This window comes from Lagenorhynchus albirostris, chromosome 7, assembly GCF_949774975.1.
Source record: "Lagenorhynchus albirostris chromosome 7, mLagAlb1.1, whole genome shotgun sequence".
Taxonomy (NCBI): domain Eukaryota; kingdom Metazoa; phylum Chordata; class Mammalia; order Artiodactyla; family Delphinidae; genus Lagenorhynchus; species Lagenorhynchus albirostris.
In genome coordinates, this window is record NC_083101.1 from 20484140 (window position 1) to 20505855 (window position 21716).

At 54.3% G+C, this 21716-nt stretch overlaps 1 protein-coding gene across 10 annotated transcripts in view; it reads right to left on the minus strand.

Moving 5' to 3' along the window:
• Positions 1 to 854: 854 nt before the first annotated feature.
• The window catches only part of LOC132523416 (regulator of G-protein signaling 3-like), a 162185-nt gene continuing 141323 nt past the window's right edge, over positions 855 to 21716 (minus strand). For 8 of the 10 annotated variants that reach the window (XM_060154545.1, XM_060154546.1, XM_060154547.1 and 5 more), the window contains 6 exons: positions 17633 to 18598; positions 8108 to 8172; positions 4110 to 4211; positions 3682 to 3743; positions 2896 to 3062; positions 855 to 1821 (listed from right to left, as the gene is read on the minus strand). In XM_060154545.1, coding sequence (XP_060010528.1) covers positions 1636 to 1821; positions 2896 to 3062; positions 3682 to 3743; positions 4110 to 4211; positions 8108 to 8172; positions 17633 to 18598 — 1548 coding nt within the window. In that variant the 3' untranslated portion in view covers positions 855 to 1635. Of the gene's footprint in view, positions 1822 to 2895; positions 3063 to 3681; positions 3744 to 4109; positions 4212 to 4310; positions 4619 to 8107; positions 8173 to 12052; positions 13226 to 17632; positions 18599 to 21716 lie in introns of those variants that run through there. The other 2 variants (XM_060154555.1, XM_060154556.1) reach the window with 2 other exon arrangements.

Consider the following 21716-nt stretch of genomic DNA (forward strand, 5'->3'; position numbering starts at 1 on the left):
CCTGCACCCACTCGGTCTGCCTTCATCTAAGTCAGCCCAGCTGAGCCAGTCCCCGCCCCAGGCCACACCCTGGTCCCTGCCTCCGGACCCTGGCAGGTGGAACGTGTGGGCATCAGGGGCAGCTGTTGCATCAGCTTGGCCGGGCTCTCTTCTACCCCTCTAAGTGAGAGGGTCCAGGGCCTCCTCTGAACTGTGGCTTCGAACGAGGCCTTTCCTAAATTTGTATCTCCTGTTAGGCACAGAGGGGGAAGTCTCCCCCAGGGCCACAGAGGGACTCTCTGGGAACCCTACCCCCCAGCCCGACCTCCCCAGCTCTTCCTCTGTCCTAAAGGCCTCCATGAGCCTGCCTGCCTGCAGCTGCCAACCTGCCTGAGATTCTGGCCCCATCCACCTCCACCAATCATCCCTGTGCTACCTGAAAGTTCCACTAGAATCTCAGGGTGTGGCAGGGCAGAGAAGTGAAGGAACTTGCTGAAGGTCACAGTTAGCAGCCCAGCTAGGACTCCATCCAGTAGCTGGTAGAGGACGACAATCCAGAGAGCAGGCTTTGCAGCCAGGTGGGCTTAGGCTGAACCCTGTCTCTGCCACTTGCCGGCTGTGTGACCTTAGACAAGTCACCTTACCTGCCTGGGCTTCACCTGCCTCATGTGTAAAACGGGGATAACCCCCACCTCCCAGGCTTGCAGTGAAGATGAGATGGTAAGTAGAACAAGCCTGGCAGAGCACCTGGCACAGAGGAGGCGGTTGTCAGGGATGGCAAGAGAGGAGAAGAAGCTGGATTGACAGCCCACCCAGCAACCGTCCCAGCCCCAGTCACCCTGGGAAGCCTTGAAACCAGGAACACACAGAAAGGGTCAAGAACAAAAAATAACACAGGGCTTTTATTTGCTCCTGAACTCGGCCGCTGTGTGGTCTGAGGGTGCCATGCTTTCCCAGAGGCCCCGGGGGACCCCTCACTCAGGGGTGCTGGATTTTGGTGTGAGGTCAGACTGCAGCCCCCGCCCCTCTGGGCCTTGTCAGTCCAGCAGGCCCAGCTACCCGCCACTGGGGCTTGGGACCAGCAGATCCCCTGAAACTGGAAAATGGTGCCCACCTTCTTCGCAAGGTGGATTTTCACAAGGCGTTGGTTAAAATATTGCACTTGTAAATTAGGAAAACTGACGAGGCAAAGGTTTCCTATTACCGGACGAGGTGCCAAGCATCCGACTGCTGCTTAAATAAATAAAACTCAAGGCGGGGGTCTGAGCTGTGAGTCTGAGTGACCCCCCCCGGAGAGCCCCAGGGCCCAGGCCTCGGCCCCCTGCCCATCAACCAGTTCTTTAAGGAACTTGGTCATTGCGAAGTCTCCGCAGCAGGAAGCAGCAGCTCCAGGTCTGGCTCAGCCAGGGCCCCTAACCTGCCAGGGCCCTTGGGCCCCCTCGTACCAGGGCAGTGGGGGCCCAACGGGGCCAGTCCCTCTACTCCTCCAGTGGCCTGGGCCTCTCTTGGTCCAGGCCTCTCATCCAAATGTCCATCTGTCTGTCCGGACACAGCCTCTGGGGGCTCACTTGCCTCCTCTGTCGCAGGGGGTAGGGAGGCAGGTGGGGAGGGGCCCAGCCCGCCTGGTGTGAACGCTGAGCTCTACCCCAGTGGCCCCTAAAGCGGGGGACTCATCTTCTTCTGGTTAATGAGGTCCAGGTAGAGGTCTGAGCGGAGGAAGCGTGGGTACGAGTCCTTCTCCATGAGCCCGAAGATACGCTTCTGCGCCAGGTCGAAGCAGCCCCGCGTGACGCTCTGCAGGTTGTCCTTGGTGTGCTCCCGTGTGTACGAGTCCAGGTTTACCTGGGAGGCAGAGGGTGACATGGTCAAGGCTGCCTGCAAGAAGCTGCTCCTAGGGGCCAGGGGCCAGGACAGGACCTGCCCAGCCTTCTCACCCCCAAGTCCTTCTGCTCCACATCTTAAGGTTCAGACGGGAGGCCCACAGGTTAGCGGAATCAAGTCCTGGCTCGGTCACTTATTGTAGGGGTAGTAGAGTTTATAGGGCCCGAAATCACTGCATCTAGGGTCAGGCTGCCCAAGTTCAAATCCCAGTAGTGCCACATCTAGGTGTGTGGCCTTAAGCGAATCACTTAAGCGCTCTGAGCCTCAAACGTCTTATGTATAGGGTAGCGCAACAGTACATTCCTCAGACTTCCCTGGTGGCGCAGTGGTTAAGAATCCGCCTGCCAACGTAGGGGACACGGGTTTGATCCCTGGTCCGGGAAGATCCTACATGCCGCGGAGCAACTAAGCCTCTGCACCACAACTACTGAAGCCCATGCGTCCTAGAGCCCACGTGCCGCAACTACTGAGCCTGCATGCTGCAACCACTGAAGCCCACGGGCCTAGAGCCCGTGCTCCACAACAAGAGAAGCCACCGCAATGAGAAGCCTGCGCACCGCAACAAAGACCCAACGCAGCCAATAAATAAATAAATAAAATTAATTTTAAAAATTAAAAATAATAGTACACTCCTCAAAGAGTTGTGAAAGTTAAGCATGATCGTCCATGTGAAACAGACACAGATGGCACACAGGAAGCACCCAATACCTGTTCGGCTCTCTGAGACTGTCTCCTCATTTTTAAAATGAAAATAATATTAAACTTATTTTACACGTTGTCATGAGGGTTAAATGTGAGAGCTCATACGTGAAGGGCTTAGCACGTGCCTGGCACCCAGCAGCACGTCGACAGCGGCCATTTCTGTTATCAGTCAGGATTCCGTTCTTCCCGGGGCCCCAGCCTGCTTCCTCGTCAACCTGGCACATGGTCCCTAGAGTCACTCTGGCCCCTTCCCTTCCCGAGCTCCTCTCTGAGGCTTCCAGGCACCCCATGGGCATGGGGATGGGGGCCCGAGGGCCCAGCGCAAAGGCCCACCTCCTTGCACGCCTGGATCGCGATGTACTCAGCAAAGATCTTCTTGGCCTTGGCCGCCATCTTGGACTGTGACTTGACCTTCTTGAAGTCCTCGCATGCCAGCCAGAATTCCAGGTTCTCCTCGCTAAACTCAGTGCGGAGGAAGGCTTGGAACACCGCTAGCCCATCTGTAGGAGAAGCCCAGATCCTGGGGTGAGAGGCCAAACCAGCCCCTCCTGTCCTCAGGCCCCCCAGCTTACCCTCCTGGGGCCTCTCAGGTGCAGCTGCTGGGATCTTAGTAAACTGACCCACTCATGAGAGCCAGGAACCCTGGGATATGGTCCCACCACTGCCATTGCCTCTTTGTGGGCCTTGGCCAGGTCACTCCCCATCTGTGCCTCAGTTTCCTCATCTGTCAAATGGGGATCATCAGCCTTATTTCCTGGAGCCCTGTGAGGATGAGGGGTTCCCACCCACGAGATGGCAGGCGCATTTGGCCCAGTGTAAGCCCTCAGTACATGGAAATGTTTATTGTTATTCTGGGAATATGGGTCTGAGCACACAGGTCCCAACGGCCTCTGGCAGGCAGCGCCAGCTCCCATGGACAGGGAGGGGCTGGCAGGAGCCGGCTCCAAGGCCAGCCCAAGGGCCTCGGCCTTTCCCAATGGTAGGGACACCTAACTGGGCCCAGGGAAAAGGGAAAGGTAACCTCTGCAGAGCCAGACGCACTCTCTGGGCCTGGGAGAGGAGGAAAGGAGGAGGGGGGAGAGACACAGGGAGGGAACAGGCCAGCTGGCCCCCACTTACATTTGTGGACCAGCAGCTTCTCCAAGGACTCGCCCCACTTGAGTGCTTCCTCTGAGGTGGGCCTGAGGGGTGAGGCAAGGGGCACAGTGAGGGAAGCGGGGCGGCTAGGGCTGGGTGACCTCTGTCAGCTGCCTTGGCCCACAAAGTAGCTTAGCCCGGTTGGGGAGCCCAGGAGGGGGCCCACCCCCTTTCTTGGGGCCGGCATCACTTCTATCCCCACCTCTGCCCCTCCCTGGTCATCCTTCCCAGGACAGCATCTCCCCATGAGGGCTGCTTATGCCGGGTACCAGGCTCCCACTACGAGAGCCTGCATCGCCCCAGAGCCGGATCAAGCCAACAGCCTTCTCTCCTAACCCCACTGCTAGCCCTGCTCCCACGGGGACCAGTAAGTGTCTGAGGGGGGCCCAGGGGGGCCAGAGAGGACCTACTTGAATGACTTCGTCACTTTGTCTGCCTTGCCCGCTGGCTGGGCCCCAGGGGATTCGTTCCGCCGCCTGAAGATGCCCAGCTTGTTCTTCATGTCCTTGGCTCTGGAGACAGAAGCAGAAAACGGGGTCGGTCAGCCTGGCACACTCGGCCACCGCAAATTCAGGGTCAGGAGGGTGAAGGCCGGGGTGAGGGGCACCTACTCCTTCATGGTGTGCCGCCTCTGGAGGTTCCCGTTCCGCGTGAGGTACATGCCTCGGAGCATCGCTGTAGGGCCCCCCACCTTGTTGCCTGGGGCGGTCTGCTGGGAGCACCCTAGGCTCCTGTTCCCAACCCGAGTCCCAGGCAGCAACGGTGCGGGCTGTAGCCGAGCGCTCGCTGCGATTCCAGCTGGAGGACTGGACTCCCAGGCACAGGCTGGGCTGGGACTCAGACAGGAGGAGCCAGGAAATGGGAGGGACCAGGGCCGGAGCAGAAAAAAAATATCCCTCCTGGCCAACCCTGAGAGGGAGCCTGTGAAAGGGGCATGTGTCTGTAAGGGGCGGCCTCTGGGGCCCGCCCAGGCAGGAAGCCAGACCCATTATTTGTGACTGGCCTCCCCGTTGCCATGGCAGCTCCCTGGGAAGGAGGAGAAAACAAGTCAGCAAATTGCTGGGAGGGAAGGCAGGAGGGAGGGGGAGGCTCTGCCCACCTGGGTGGCAGGACTGGCTATTTTTAGCCAAGAACCATTTTTAGCCCTGCCATTCCCCCAGGCAGATTTCAGCCCTGGGCAAGCTGCTGGCGAGAAAGGGGTTAAGTGTCTCATGCTCCTGTTAGCCTCCCTCTGGTCCCTAGAGCCCTACTCTGGGCACCTCCTAGAGAATAGTTCCTGCCAGAAGACAGCTCAGCCTGTCATTGGCTTTGGATACATCCATCCATGAACATGCAGAATGTCCCACAAAGTTTCAGTAGTTTTAAGCTTGAATAAATTACGTCAAAAGTACAAATCCTGTAAACTCTCAAAAACGTCATTTGAAAGGAATTAATTTTTTCCTGCATATTTAGCCTTATGACTTTTGAGTAATACATTTTTTGTTTTAATTTTTGATCTCTGTTCTTCTGATTACAGATGAAAAATGCTGACTTAACCAAAAATTAAATGCGTAAAATTAAAAATGTGTTATCAAAATCACAAAGCTAAATAAGTGTAAAAGAAGTTTGAATAATTGAACTTTCAAATGTGTTTTTTAAGTTGGGAGCATACTTCTGAAGTTATTCAAGCTTCAAAGGGCACTAAGACCTATGGGACACCCTGTTTAATGAAGGAAAGTGGTCCAGGGTGGAGGTTAAAAGCTACAGTGCTGCAGCAAGACAGTCTTGGGTTCAAATCCCAGCTCCAGCAGTTACCAACTGTGTGCCCTTTGTCAAGTTACCTAACCTCTCTGAATGTCAAATGTTCTCATCTGTTAAACACAGGTGATAATAGTACCTACCATCTGAGGGGTTGTTTTGAGGCAAGGAGGAAATGCACAGAAAGCTTTAGCGCAGTGCCTGGGGCAAAAGTGCTCAGGCCGAATTCATACTTGTCCTGAGGGTCTGGGGCCGCTGATTAGAGATTGGGATCCTGCTCTAGCAGATTCCAAGCCAATGAGATAAGGCCAAGGAGTCCAGGGACTGGCAGCCCGCTGGTGAGGATCAAGGCCCTCAGAGAGCCCTGGCGTGGCTAGGAGTGAGAGAGCCTGGCTTCCTGCGGCACAGTGCTCTGTCTCAGAGGCCCTGCTCCTGGCCGGCTCCCAGGGAGCAGAAGCTTGCCTGAGGTCCAGCCTGCAGGCTGCCACCATCCACCTGGGCTCCTTGCTGGCTCAGAGACCACTGTGTTTCTCTGTGGCTGGAGGAGGCTGAAGCCCCTGCCCAGACAAGCCTTTCCTCCCACATGCACAGCTGGGCAGGCTCACAGCTGCAGGGCACAGCTGGAGAGGTCCTCGGAAGTCCACACAGGCAACTCAGGAAAGGATGGCAGAGCTCAGAGGTGCCTCATGTGTCCCCATGTGGGCCCAGAGAGCAGAACAGAGACCCACAAGAGGAAGCTAAAGGAACACTTTCCTCCAATCAGAGCCATGAAAAGATGGAATGAGTGCCCTCTGGGGAATGGACTCCTGTCACTAGAGGCTCAAAGGCTACTTAGCTGGGGTGCTGTGGACCTCCTGCAGGGTGTTCTGCGCCAAGCTTAAAAATAACAGGCTCCATGGGAATTCCCTGGTGGTCCAGTGGTTAGGACTCCATGCTTCCACTGCAGGGGGCCTGGGTTAAATCCCTGGTCAGGGAACTAAGATCCCATAAGCAGCAGGGCGAGACCAAAAAAATAATTAATTAATTAATTATAACAGGCTCTGAATAAATAAATAAATTTTAAAATATATGTATATTTATATATACTTTTAGAGCCAACATGCCAGGTTTCAGATCTCAACTCTACCACTTCCTTGCTTTGTGACCTTGGACAAGTAACTTAACCTCTTTCTGCCTCAGTTTACTCACCTGCAAAATAGAGTAAATAAGAAAAAAGAAATGTAAAATAAAAATTATGGTAAAGGTTAAATTAGATAATATATGTAATGCACACAGAATAGTGCCTAGCACAATAAACATGAGTTATTTTTATTATCATCCCAGATTCTAAGAGTCCTTGACTAAGCTTTTAAGAATGTGAACTTCAGGCAGTCAAAAGGCAGTGCCCACTTTGAAAGAAGGCTAGAGTTGGTGCAACAGGGCAGCTCCAGCACCCTGGATGTCCACCCTCTGCTGCCCTCCACTGCTCCACCCCCGGGAGCACCACCCACGGCAGCTCTGATGCTGCCTGGACCGGATGGTTGGTGCAAAGAATTATTTTTGTTTGTGCATTTTACCTTCCCTAGAAAGTGTGACTGCTCCTGGCTGCAGAGTGAGAGAAGCCTACAGTTGCTGCAGGAAACTGGAGAGGGCAGGGGAAGCTGGGGAAAGAGTTTCTAGGGAGTGGACCCCAGCCAAGGTTGAGGTCGGGGAAGAAGGTTGCAGGAGGCACCTGGAAAGGACTCCTGTTCTACACACACACAGACACACACACACACAGACACACACACACACACAGACACACACACACACACACACACACACACACACACACACACACACACACACACACACACACACACACACACACACACACACACACACACACACACACACACACACACACACACACCCCGGCCCAACTGGTGCATAATGGTGGGCACTACAGGACCTGGAGGGAGGGGGTTCCCTCTGTGGGCCACCAGGTGCCTCACTGCCTCCTCCCATCCCTGCCCCCCCCCCCCCCGCAGTCTCCAGGGCCCGAGGTACAAAGAGACCCGAGAAGAAACCACTCACGCTCTGTTAATGAATGAGCACCTCTAACCTCCGAATCGAATCGAAAGTATAAATGGTCGCGGGAGCGGGGTAGGGGGGAGAGGGGAGTGGCCAGGAAGGTACCGCATCTGCTCTCTGAGCCAGCAGCACCCCCTTCTGGCAACGCCCAAGACTGCTAGCATGCAAGAGCTCGAGAGGAGAAAGGGGAATCCCATGACCATCTGTCAGCCCTTCCTCAGAGGGAGCAAAGAACTTGTCGTGGCCACTTGGCCACTGCCTGGCTTAGCAACTGGACAGGGCCAGGGCCGCTTGGTTGGTTGCTTCTGCTTGGCTCCCTGTGGCTTCCAGATACTAAATCAGCACCTTGCCTCACTCTGAGTGGATGCTGAGGGCAGTGCTGGGTGGTTAGGACCCTGGTGACCTTACCCTGGGGCCGCTGCTAAGTCCCAAGACCCCGTTGTTCACGGGTGTCTGTCTCGGGCAGGACTGGGTTCAGCCCCTTCTCTCCACCTCTACCCCTAGGCCACTGGGCATGGGGAATAAGCCAGAGGGCAGAGGACGAAGCGGGGTGCAGGGAGCGCCCCCCACCCGCCCGCCCCGATCACTAGGGTGAGGACCAGGGATCTTTCCAACGTACAAGTTTTTGCTCTTTCTCTTCCGGGAGGCATCGTCATCGTCCCCAGCTGTGTCAGCCCCGCTCATCTGCAGAGAAAACACAGACACGTTGCAGTCTGGGTACCCAGGGGCTGCTGCCTGAGCGAAGAGAGGCTCAGGGATCCAGCAGCTCCTACAAACCACTCCCACCTCCATGCTCCCACCCCTTGAAGAAGAGGGGAGGGGGGGAGACCCCACTACAGGGAGCAGTCTGTCCATGGAGTGTGGCTGGCTTAGCAGAGCCTCCACCCAAAGCAGTCTCCTCCTGATACACAACTTGTGCGGGAGAAACCAGAAACACAGCATTCATGGCAGTAGGGCAGGCCAGAGAGGAAGCTTCAGTGAAGATTCTACTGTGTGACTTAGCCAATTGCTGTCCCTCTCTGAGCCTCTGGTGCTTTTAATTTCAAAATGGAGATCATAATGACTAACCAACTCAGGATTCTGAGGTTTTAAAGAGACCTGGGATTGGTCAGCAGTGTGTTAAGTAAATTATCACGCAGGAGAGCACCTCTCTTGCCTTAAAGCTTTCCATGGTTCCCGAGTACCCTCGAGATAATGTCCAAACTCCCTGACATGACATGCAGGGTCTACCATCTTAGGATAACCTCAGTTACAACTCCTTTGGTTATCTCTCTGGAGAGCCCGACCCCTACTCCAGCAACTTCTTCAAACTGCCCTCTAGTCAGAGGAAAGTCTTCACAGCCCGGTCCCCTCACCTCGGGCTTTGCATGTGCTATTCCTTCCATGAGGGATGCTTTTATGACTCTCCCACCTCCCTTTCCTCCTAAGACCCAGCCTCAGGAAAGACCTGACCTCGGGTAAGCTGCTTAAATGCCTCCTCACCTGGGAAGACCTCCTTGGCCCCTAGACCAAGGGTGTGCCCCCTTCACCCCTTGTGAGGTCCCCACTATAACCAACATGGCCTCTTCCAAATCTGTCTCCTCTACTGGACTGTGAGTTCCCCAGAGCAGGGGCTCTGTCTGCCTTCACCTCTGTCTAGGTCACCTTGACTGGGCCTGGTATACGTTAGGAGCTCAAGAAATACTTGTTAAATGAATGAATGAATCAAGGGAGAGGGAAAGCAGGCTGGGAATGATGTGTCTTGAAGGCCTCACTGCTTGATCCAAGGCCTGCAACTTTATTCCCCGGGGCTCCATTGAGCCCACCCCCACCTGCTTGCCTTTTCCTGTGCTGTGCCCCCTTCCTGGAACACTCTCTCCTCTTCTGCCCAGTCTCTACCTCCTTCCAGTCTGCTACTCCTCACCTCCTCCAGACCGCTCCAGGCTCCCACCAGCTCTACTGGGGCCGCCCGCCCTCTGTCGCCCTGCCTGTGTGTGCCCAGCCTCCTCCAGGGGAAACCAGGGCCTCCACAGTGCCACGCCAGAGCGGGAGTACAGGAAATGCTCTGAGATATTGGAGGAGGTAGAGCTAAGGGTAGGCTGGGCTTGGACACTATGTCCTAAGATAAGACAGAAGGCCCCCAGATGTGAATCGCAGCTTGGACTCCTCATGACCCATACCCTGGGCCTCAGTTTCCTCATTTGTAAAATAAAGGAGATGGGCTAAACCTTAAAATACTGCGTTCTCAATTCTGGCAAGAAAAGTGGCCTTAATCCAGATATAGCCAGCAGGGGGAGCTACCAGCCTCAGTGGTGCAACCACCCGCGGATGGATGGATGGATGAATGAATTATAGCTTCATTCATGGAGCTCATGCTATAGGCCAGACCTCAGAATGGGCATTATCCAGACACTATCTCATTAATCTTCAGAGTCAGTCCATAAAGTAAACAGAACCTCAGAGAAGTTAAGTCACCTGCCCAAGGAGTTAAGTGACAGCCTTTAAGTGACAGCTGGAATCTAGGTCTGTCTGAATTCAGGGCCTGTGTTTCTCCGCGAGAGGACGCTGCTAGTTAAATGCAGAGGATGGGGCACATTTTGAATGTCTTCAATGAAAGACTCAGGGGAAATGCTGCCTCCTTCCTGAGAACGCTGCCCTACCAAGGTTGTAAACACGTGTGTACGTGCACTCACAGGCACACGCCCATCTGTGGTGTGGGATTCCGGATCTACAGCTTGCAGCCAGGCCTGGGTATAGATCCTGCTGCCACTGACTTTGGAGACGTTTCCTGGCCTCTCAGCTTCAGCTTCTTTAGCTCTAGCAGAGGCATGGTGACGGCCACCCAACCCGCTGTTGAGAGATTCACCAGGATAAAGGCTGGGCCCCCAAGGCCCAACCTGGCACACAGGGCGCCCTCAGTAATCGGGGACCGCCAGCATTCACAGCCCAGTGGACGCTGTCGCTGTCACCCCACGCACACATGTCACAGTTGTGCTGGGCTGGCTGGGCCGTGCCTGAAGCCCCCATCCGTGGGAAAGGGCCGCCAGCACTGGGCTTCCTCCCATTTAACCTCAGCTTCCGCACTTTATCGGCCCCACACAATGGGCCTGGGGACCACTCCCGCCCCGCCCGGCACCCCCAGCCTCTGCACTGCTGGGAAATGGGCTCTTCCTTCCACTGCTGGGAGGGGGTCACCTCCAGGGTCGGGCCCTCACCAATCAGCCTGACAGAGGGGCCAGGGAACTCTGGCCCTGGGAGTCGGCCCCCAAAGCGGCTAGCGAAACCCCCACACCAAGGGGTGCTGTGTGCCAGGAAGAGAAGAAACTGAGACAGAGAGTCAGGGTTCTGGCTTCCAGCCTCAGAGTGGCTCCCAAGCCTCCTGTCTCCAAGAGCTGCAGCGAGGCCTGCCCAGGGCCCAGCACGCAAAGGGGCCTCTCCTTCCCATCTGTTCCCCACTGCCTGCTCTGCTCCATGGCCCTCCCTGCTGAAAGGCGAATGGAGGCAAACCCAGAACCACTCAGCCCTCCCTTCACTCCAGACAGAAATCCCTGGAGCCTGCCCAGCCCCCCGGCCACCTCCAGGGACTGGAAGAATAATTATAATTCATATTGTAATTATAACTATAATAACAGTCATGGTTAAGAGTTAAATGCTAAACTGCCTGGATTTGAGGGGCTTCCCTGGTGGCGCAGTGGTTAAGAATCCACCTGTCAACGCAGGGGTCACAGGTTCGAGCCCTGGTCCAGGAAGATCCCACATGCCGTGGAACAATTGAGCCCGCAAGCCGCAACTACTGAGCCCATGTGCCACAACCACTGAAGCCCGCCTGCCTAAAGCCTGTGCTCTGCAACAAGAGAAACCACCGCAATGAGAAGCCCCCGCACCGCAAAGAAGAGAAGCCCCCGCTCGCCGCAAATAGAGAAAGCCCACGTGCGCAACGAAGACCCAACACAGCCAAAGATAAAATAAATTTACTTTAAAAAACAATAATAATAAAAAACTAAACTGCCTGGATTGGAATCCTAGCTCAGTCACTTATTAGCTAATTGACCTTAGCCAAATTACATCCCTTCTCTGTGCCTCAGTTTCTTTACTTGTAAGATGAGGACAATAATTGGACCTACCTCATAGGGCCGTTATGAGGATTAATGAACACGTGCGAAAGTGCCCGGTGCTGGAAGTGCTCAGTGACTATAAGCTACGGTGGTTATTGCTGTTACTGACTCTATGCCAGGCAGCGTGCTAAGGCGCCATACCATACTGTAATTTAACCTTCTCAACAATTCTAAGGGCTATGTGCTGTTTATTTCCCCCAGTTTACAGCTGAGGAAACGGAGGCCCAGAGGAGTCCAGTAACGTGCCTGGGCTCTCCGAGCTGGCCAGTGGCAGAGCATTTCAGGTCTGGCTCCAGAGCCCACCCATGGCCGAGGGCTCTTCCGTGAGCAGGGCCTCACCTGATTTCTCCTATTGGTCCTGATCTGACTTCTGGGGCCACCTGGCCATGCCTGGCCGCTCTCTCTGACCCAGACTATCCTGGCAGACCCCGAGGAACCTTGGAGAAACACTGGAGCTAAACTCTACACTTATTTGTTTCGACAGAGGAAATAGTCCTTTAGGCTTTTTAAAAATAGGAGGCTAGAAGGTATCATCACGTCTTGGAGCTGGAAGGCACCTCTTGTCTGACCTGCAGCCTAGGTGGTAAGCTCAGTGCAGCAGGGCTGGCGCCCTCGGCTGACAGCCTCTGCCCGAGCCAGTTTCCTGCAGGAGGGGAGAATGAAGCACAGCCAGGGAGGGGCCACAGCCTCCTCTCCTCACTGTCAAAGCATGACCCATGATCCTGGGCCAAGCCAGCCCAGGCTGGGGTGAAATTCAAGGGCGGCGGCGTGGAGCTCCCCCGGCTTCCAGGAAAAGGACAGACACAGGCCCGTGGATCTGCTCTGCCAGACCTCCAGGGAGCAGCCGGCAAGGCGGGGGTCTGGCAGCAGAGGGCACTGTGAGACAACTCAACCCAGCACAAGGGGCCAGCTTCAGGGGATGACCCGCAGGAAAAGCCTGGGGGATCTTTTCCTCTCTAGACCTCAGGCAGCCCATCCATAAGATGATCGTGGCCGAGTGGACCATCTCTCAGGTCTGTCTGGTTCAGACAGTCCTATACACAGCAGAAATCACTCAGTGTACAAGAGGGATGAATGACAGGTGAGGCGAGGAGTAACATAAGGACTGTCACTCCTGTGATAGGCAGCATGCGCTCTGGCCAGCCTCAGCTTAGCCACACAGCAGCACAATGACAGGCCCGAGGCCACGCCAGCTCTGTCTGGCCCTCCTGGGTCTCATTCTATGACAGGATCACTACTGTGGGCACAGAGCTGTCAACACGCTGCAATCTTCTTGAAGCCCTGGGACAACTCCGTGAAGACTTAGCATTCCCATTTTATAAGAGAAAACTAAAGCTCAGAGAAAAAAACGTAACTTGGCCTAGGTCTCAGGACCAGGAGGGAGGAAACAGAGTTGAAACATGGATGCAGCCCGTCTGACTCCACAGCCTGAAGACCTCATCCCTCTCCTCTTCACCTCTTGCCTGGAAACCGTGATCTGTTGGCATCCATGGACCACCCCCTGGAAAGCCAGGCCCAAGCCAGGAAGATGGAAGTCACAGGAAAACCCGTCGCCTCCCCCGGCTGCCATCACCCCACACCCTGCCCCTCACCAGCAAGAGGTGTGCAGAGTCTGGGGTAGAGCCAGAGACAACTGGACAGGGTGAGGCCACTGTCCAGCTCCATCATCACGTGGCCTGGGACAAACCCTTCTCCCTAGGCCTCAGGCTCCCCACTGTAAGATGAGTACAGCTGGTCCCAGCTCGCGGCAGTGCTGTGAAGGCTAGAACGGGGAGCTGGAGGCGCCTAGTGAATGCTGGGAGAACCGTTACTACTCTTGCTATCCTCCTCCCCCTCCCCCCCTTCATCACCATCATCATCACCATCATCATCAACACGATTCCCATTTATGGAGCACCTAGCAGGTGTTGAGTGCCAGACACTTCCCTGAACACTTTACCCGAGGCAGGCTCTTTAATCTTCCCAGCAACGCTATGAAGGAGGTATCAATATTATTTTCCGATAATACCTATTTTACTGATGAGGAAACTGAGGGACAGAGAAGGGCAGGGACTTGCCCAAGGCCCACTGCCAGTGACGGGTGGAGGGAGACCAGGGTACCTGTCCAGCCTAGACTTCACTTCCCCCTGACAAGGGTTAGCTTCTTACTGAAGTTGGCTGTCTGGAGGGAGCAGGATATGAACGATGATGAGGGACTTGAGGCCTGGCAAGCAGAAGCCACGTGGAAGGGTAGCCACCAAGGGGCTAGTGGCAGCCTCTGAGGTCCCTGCCAGCTTAGTTACTCAAGCCCAAGAAAGGAGGCTACAGGCCAAAAGGGGGTGGGGGAGGGGAGGATGCCAGTGGGAACCTTCGGCACCCAAAGGAGGAAGCTGAGACAGGAGAGAGCTGGCCCAGGCCTGCTGGACTACCAGGTGGAAGTATCTGCCCCAAAACAGGAGCTGAGATCAGCGGATTTAGGGAACTAGAAATGTACATGAGAATGTACGTGAATTTATCTGTCTGTAAATATTTGTATTGGAGCAAGGGGGCCAGGGGACATAACTTGGAAGGGTCTGGTAGGGGCACTGAAATTGGGAGGCCCAAGGTAGGCGGCAAGCCCTTAGACTTCAGCCGTCCTCCAGAGGAGAGTGTCCAGGCCTGGTCTGAGTCAGCCTGAAGCCTCACCTCAGTAGGACAGAGGTCTGGACTCTTTCCTATAGAAGCTGCCTCAAGAAATGGCCTAAGATGGTGATACTCAAACTATGGGGAACGTGCCAATCCCTGAGGGGCTTGTTTAAAATGCAAGGTCTGGGACTTCCCTGGTGGCGCAGTGGTTAAGAATCTGCCTGCCAATGCAGGGGACACGGGTTCGAGCCCTGGTCTGGGAAGATCTCACATGCCGTGGAGCAACTAAGCCCATGCGCCATGACTACAGAGCCTGCGCTCTAGAGCCTGCGAGCCACAACTACTGAGCCTGCATGCTGCAACTACTGAAGTCCAGGAGCCTAGAGCCCTTGCTCCGCAACAAGAGAAGCCACCACAGTGAGAAGCCTGTGCACCGCAACAAGAGTAGCCCCTGCTTGCTGCAACTAGAGAAAGCCTGCACGCAGCAACAAAGACCCAACGCAGCCAAAATAAATGAATAAATAAATTTATTAAAAAAGATCCTGTAAGCCTCGCAGCGTGGCAAAAAAAAATAATAAAATGCAAGGTCTGGGCACCGCCCCCTGGAAATTCTGATTCCAGAAAATCTGATTCCAGATTCTGGGATAGGGGGACTTAGAAATCTATTTCTTAATAACCTATTCCCCAAAGAAGATAAACAGATTGCCAACAAACACATGAAAGAATGTTCAACATCACTAATCATTAGATAAATGCAAATCAAAACCACAATGAGGGCTTCCCTGGTGGCGCAGTGGTTGGGAGTCCGCCTGCCGATGCAGGGGACACGGGTTCGTGCCCCGGTCTGGGAAGATCCCACATGCTGCGGAGCCGGCTGGGCCCGTGAGCCATGGCCGCTGAACCTGCGCGTCCGGAGCCTGTGCTCCACAACGGGAGAGGCCACAGCAGTGAGTGGCCCGCGAACCGCAAAAAAAAAAAAAAAAAACAAACTACAATGAGATATCATCTCACACCAGTCAGAATGGCCATCATCAAAAAAATCTACAAACAATAAATGCTGGAAAGGGTGTGGAGAAAAGGGAACCCTCTTGTACTGCTGGTGGGAATGTAAACTGATACAGCCACTATGGAGAACAGTATGGAGGTTCCTTAAAAAACTAAAAATAGAACTACCATATGACCCAGCAATCCCACTGCTGGGCATATACCCTGAGAAAACCATAATTCAAAAAGTCATGTACCACAATGTTCACTGCAGCTCTATTTACAATAGCCAGGACATGGAAGCAACCTAAGTGTCCACTGACAGACGAATGGATAAACAAGATGTGGCACATATATACAATGGAATATTACTCCAATATTACATAAAAAGAAACGAAATTGAGTTATTTGTAGTGAGGTGGATGGACCTAGAGTCTGTCATACAGAGTGAAGTAAGTCAGAAAGAGAAAAACAAATACCGTATGCTAACACATGTATATGGAATCTAAAAAAAAAGGTCCTGAAGAACCTAGGGGCAGGACAGTAATAAAGACACAGACGTAGAGAATGGACTTGAGGACACGGGGAGGGGGAAGGGTAAGCTGGGACGAAGTGAGACAGTGGCATGGACTTATATAGACTACCAAATGTAAAACAGATAGCTAGTGGGAAGGAGACACATAGCACAGGGAGATCAGCTCAGTGCTTTGTGACCACCTCAGTGCTTTGGGATGGGGAGGGTGGAAGGGAGACGCAAGAGGGAGGAGATATGGGGATATATGTATATGTATAGCTGATTCACTTTGTTATAAAGCAGAAACTAACACACCATTGTAAAGCAATTATATTGCAATAAAGATGTTAAAAAATAAATAAATAAATAACCTATTCCCCTGGTGATTTTGGAGCACATCAAAGTGCTTACAGATGAGGAAACAGACCCAGTCCCCATTCCTTTGGGATTTAGTTCCAATTCCTGGACACAAAGTTTAAGGCCCTTTTCTAGAGGGCCCCAACCGGCCCTTCCAGCCCAGCCACCTTTCAGCAGAAGGTGTCCTCCCACGTGCCCAGAGGCCTTATTGCTAGTGGCTGAGAAGCTAAGAAGGTTTCTGAGGCCATGTCCCAACTTGGTGGGGAAATGTGCTGGAATCCATTAGTCATGTCTGCCATGGGTTTGCAGTCAGAAATGGCAGAATGAGTGCCACCCATCTACCATCCCTGCACTGTAGAAATCCCTTGTTCTAGCTAAACTGACTTCTACAGACAGTTTTGTCCAGGTCATGGTCTTTCACAGAATGCCTACCTCATCCTCTTTGCTTATTCTAAACCTGCCCAACCTTCAAGGCCAGACTGAGGAGCATCTTTTGCCAGAAGCCTTCCCTCGTGCCCCTAGGCCCTGGGGTCTCTCCTCCCTGAAGCTGTACCTGCCTGGCCTCACAACAGTTGTCATAACAACACCTTGCACCACACTGGCTGTGAGCACCTCCACAGCACTCGCCTGGCGCCTGCACGAATGTCGTCAGGCACTGGGCTCTTTGGGTTCACCCTCAACCACCATGGGATGTGAGTGCTATTCGTCTCTGCTTTTCAGAGAAGACACTAAGGCTCAGAAGAGCTGAGTGACTCACCCAAGGCCACACAGTGAGTACGGGACAGAGCCCAGGCTCAAGCTGGCTAACGGGCTTCAAGGCCGTGATGCAATCTTTTCACTGTTAGGCCACCTTCGGGGCCCACACAGCAGCAGCATTCCTCACGGGCTGAGATCAGCCTCACACACTTCTGTGGCCCCTGCTGTGGCACAGAGCACAGGGCCTGGCCCACAGCAGGAAATCAATCAACACTTACTCATCCATTTCTAAACATTTGCAAGAGGCAAAGGGCACAGTGGTTAAGAGCTCCAGCCCTGGAGCCACATTCTAGTTCCGATTCAGACTTTTATACATCGTGCGACCCGGTGCAAATCACATAACCTCCCAGTGCCTCAGTTTCCTCACAACAGTGTCTACCTCACAGGGCTGTTGTAAGAGTTAATGAGTTCCTGTAAATCGCTTAGAATAATGCCAGCACAGAGGAAATATGTGTTGTCATGCTTGTTGGCTGATAGATTTCTAGTCTGGCTAGGCCTGGACCAAGTGTAAATTATAACTATTTCTCCAGTTATGACGTTGGATCTTTTAGATCCAAATACACCTGCTCTACTTTCTGTGGGTTTCCCCAGTACAATGGAGCTGTAAGAATATCTGGAGTCATAAAGTCCTGGGTTTAAGTCCAGGTTCTGCCTTCTTGGTCCCTCTGGCCCTCAGTTTTATCCTTTGTCAAATGGGTGGAAGGCTCATTGGAAGGCTGAGAGAAGAACAGAGGTGGGACAAAGCAAAGGCTCATTCCCTGCAGCTCCTGGACGCACGCTCCCTCCACCCCACCCTGTCATGTACCCACTCCCCCTTCACCCTTGGTCCCCTTACCTTCCTGTGTCCTGTGAAGAAGACGGAAAGGTGGTGCATTGAGCCACCATTGCGGCCCAGTTCCTTCTTGAGGGTGCGGGGCGAAGGCATGGCCCAGGTGGACGTAGTGCCCTCTCCATCTGAGCAGTGCAAGGTAGTGTCAGAGGCGAAGCAGGGCCCGCGGGCCTCCTGCAGCAGGCTGCCCTCGCTGTGCGTCCGGCGCCGCAGCGAGTTCTGCACGCGCAGCGAGAGGCCTCCCTCCACACCCTGGCCCGTCTCGATCATGCTGCTGCGCTTGGCCTCACCACGCTCTCCATAGTTGTCATCACTTGTGTCCTCGTCCTCGTCCTCCTCTCCCTCCTCGCCCTCCTCAGCCTCTTCTGCATCTTCCTCATCACCCGAGCTGCCCCCCTCTGCCCCTGCCTTCTGACTGTAGGTGCTATCCAGCCGGACCTCGGGGATCACGAAGTTTGGCCTGGAGGCCATAGGCGAGTCTCCTGTGGCTGCCGGTGGGTCCCCAGAGCTCGTGGTCTCCTTAGCAAGGGGCTCAGCTGCCAGGGGGTCCTGGCTCGCGGGCAGGTCTTGACGGGGCAAACGGTCCTGGGCAGGGGGTTCCTGGATGTCAGGGAGGTCTTTGCTGATTAGAGGGTCTTGGCCGGGAGAGAGTTCTTGCCCAGCAGGAAGGTCCTGGCATGGAGAGAAGGCTGGGGCCGTAGGGTGTTCCTGGCATGGTGAGGAGTCCTTGCTTGCCAAGGGTTCCTGGCCCGGAGGAGATTCTTTGCAGGAAGGTGAGTCTTTGCTGGTTGGTGATTCTGGGCCAGCAGAGGGTTCCTGGCTGGAAGAGGAGTCCTCTTTGGGTGGAAGGTCTTGTCCTGGAGGAGGATCCTGGCCACGAGAGGGGTCCTTGCTGGGTGAGGGGTCCTCAGCACCCGGCCCCTTCCTTTCCAAGGGCATCTCCCTCTTCTCATCTGCCTCTGTCTCAAACATCTGTGAAATAAAGAGAAAATGAGGAGGGCTCACAAGCGGAGGCCACTGTGCACAAGCCAATGTCACAGAGATTGAAACAAAATCAAGCCCTGGCCCAAACCCCACACTCTACACTGTGAAAGCCGACGTGCCACATGGAAACCTGACAGTCCCTTTGGCGTAACTGAATATGGGCTCCCACCCTTATTTCCTTGCTGGAAACTTCTGATCCATCAAAACATGGTTGGTCATTTACGGGAGAAGAGGGAGAGGCTAGTTACCATTATCTGGCTCCTGCCATATGCCAGGGGCCACGGCAGAGTAAACCCCTCTTATGTAATCTTCCCAGTGGCCCTCTAAGGGAAATGTCATGGTCCCTCTGTGAGTAAGTCACTCTGTGAATAAATGAGGAGCCAGACAGCCTTTGCCTTCATGGGCCAGAATCAAACCAAGCCCCAAGCCAGAGCGATCACCAAGTGGGAGAATCCTGGACCCAGCCGAAGGATATCTCCTATCTGAACCAAAGGTTTTAAAAAACCTTAGGGAGTCATTCAAATTAGAACTTGCTCTGAATGTTTAGATCTTTCTGAAACTAATAAACTGGAATAAAACCAGAACTTCAAAATATTTGCTCATACCTGGACTAGACATACGTCACAGACACATGGAACCTCACTGAGGGACCATCCACCCAGTGCTTTTGAAACTGTGTTTGGAGGGACCTCAGAAGTTCCACATCCAAAAAAGGAAGCATTTCCTGCCTCACACACAACCCTCAGAACCCTTGGAGTTTTTGCTGGGTTCCCGCAGATTTCATTTGCAAAGGGAAAAATGGTGCCCTTGACGGAGTGTGAAAAGCAGCTATCTCACAGGAAGCCTGGGGCTCAGAGAAAGTCAGGGGTGTCTCGGCGTCATAGCCACACGGGAAAGTCAGTCAGGCCTGGGCTAGGTTGGGTCCCTCATCACAGTTAAGGACCTAGAACTACTCAGAGCCCGGGTTTCGTCTATGAAGAGGCCACAGCACCTAGAACTAATGAAAGAGAAAGATGCCGCACATCCCTGGGAACTATACAGTTACGCACGCACACGCACACGCACACGCACGCACGCACGCACACATACGCAGAGGTGGAAGATTTCAGGGCTAAATACCTCAGCACATATGTTAAGAGGTCTTACTGTAAAGACCACAAATGCCCATTTGATCGATGAGGAAGATGAGCCCAGAGAGCAGCAACTTATGCACCCCTGCACAGCTGCCAGAGACTGAAAGGCTATGCATGCAGCTGGGAATTCTTTTAAGCCCTGGACCAACCAGGCCTCACATCTGGGAATAAGTGGCCCAGCCACAGGTCGGGGCAGCTGCAGGGTGCTGCACACACGTGTCAGAGGTCACAGTGTCGTCTGGGAGCAGCAGAGCGGATGTGAAAGCCCGGTGTGGGTAAGAGCATCGTCTGGGAGGATGACAGTGAAAGTTTCTGCCCATCCACCACCCTGGGCGGTGGGGTGCAGAGAGAGTTGCTGAGCCAGGAGGGGAAGCCTCAGAGGACTCTAGGACCATCTGGCCAGGGTCTGGTTCCCAGGCACAGCCAAAGACAGGTGCCCACTCACCAGGAGGACTTCTTTCCCTGGAAATCCTGCCTGCAGCTCCAGGATGAAGACAGCTCCACCCAGGAACCCCTTGGACCTCATTGCCTCAGACCCTGGAACTTCAGCGAGCCCAAATGTCCACTGCACAGATGGGGAGGCTGAGGCCCAGAAAGGAGCAGGGGCCAACCTAGAATCACACAACGGGGCCAGGATAAGCCAGTCCCTAAACGCTCTGGGCCTCAGGCTCTCCACCTATGAAATGGGATAAACAATGTACCCAACTGACACACCAGGAGAGTAGACTATAAAAAGTCCAAAGCTCTGAAATGAGATGATGGTGGTGGTAGTCATGGTGATTAAAACAACGGCCACGAACCTCAAACAGTGACACATCTTTCCCATGGACCCCTGGAAGCAGACGGTCAAACTGCCAGAGTCGAAGCTGGCAATTGTGATGCCAGGAGCCCCAATCCAGGAATCTCATCTGGGAACCTTAGTTTGTTCCCAGGGGGTCAGAGAGACCCTCCACTGCACTGACAGGAAGACAGAGGGCCCAGCCTGGACAGTGACCTAGGGACTTGCCCCAAGGTGCCCATAAACCCAAGGCTAAAAACAAACAAACAAACAAAAAACCCAGGGCTAAGCTGGGGTTAAAGCCTGGCCTCTGGCTCCTTCTTCCCAAGCCCACTTCGGATCTCAGTCCCCAGAGCAGCCCAGTCCCCTGGTCGTCTCCCACGCACCAGGGAGCCTTCTCCCTCAAGAAGAACAAACTCCGGCAGCCGGCTCCCTGGTGCCCTACGTTCTCTCACCCCCGCCACACCCACCGCCAGACCCCTCCGTCTGGAAGGATGGACTAGGTAAGCAGCAATAGGTGCCCTTGGGGCCTGGCACTGGGCCCTGAGAGGGGAGCAGGCTGCACTTCCCCTATCCTGGGGGGTGGGGGTGGGGGCTCAGGCCTGTACCAGCAGTGACTGCGCTGAGCCTGCCCCCGCACCTCGCCCCTAGGGAAAGTGCAGCAACAGACCCAAAACCAGAAATGCAAGTCAGCCTGCCTCTGCCAATCCTGCCCTAAAGCGAGGCCAAGCCAAACAAAGCCAGGAGGGGAAGTGCCTCTGTCCCCAGAGAGGCCCCGCCCCAGGCACGCTGAGAAACCACCCAGGACCGAGGGCTCTCAGAGCGCCCGGCCGTTCCTGCTCAGACTGCCCGAGGTGGACTTGGGTTTTGATTCCAGCGGTGTCATTTCCCAGCCGTGCAAGAAAATGGCCAAGCCTCCCGACTTCTCCGAGCCCAGCCCTGTTTCCTTACCTGGAACAGAGCCACGATATCACACCAGACTCACAGGACTAAGTTAGTGTTCTTCACAGGGCCCAGCCCCAGAGAAGCATCTGATAAAGTGGGAGCTATTATTAGTCTAGGCTTATCTTAGAGATAGGGAAACTGAGGTCCCAGGGGCTAAGGAAATTACCTAAGAAATCCGAGGCTGGTTCAGTATTAGAACTCCTGCCTCACGGCCAACGGTCTCTCCCCACTTCCTTGGACCCTTACACAC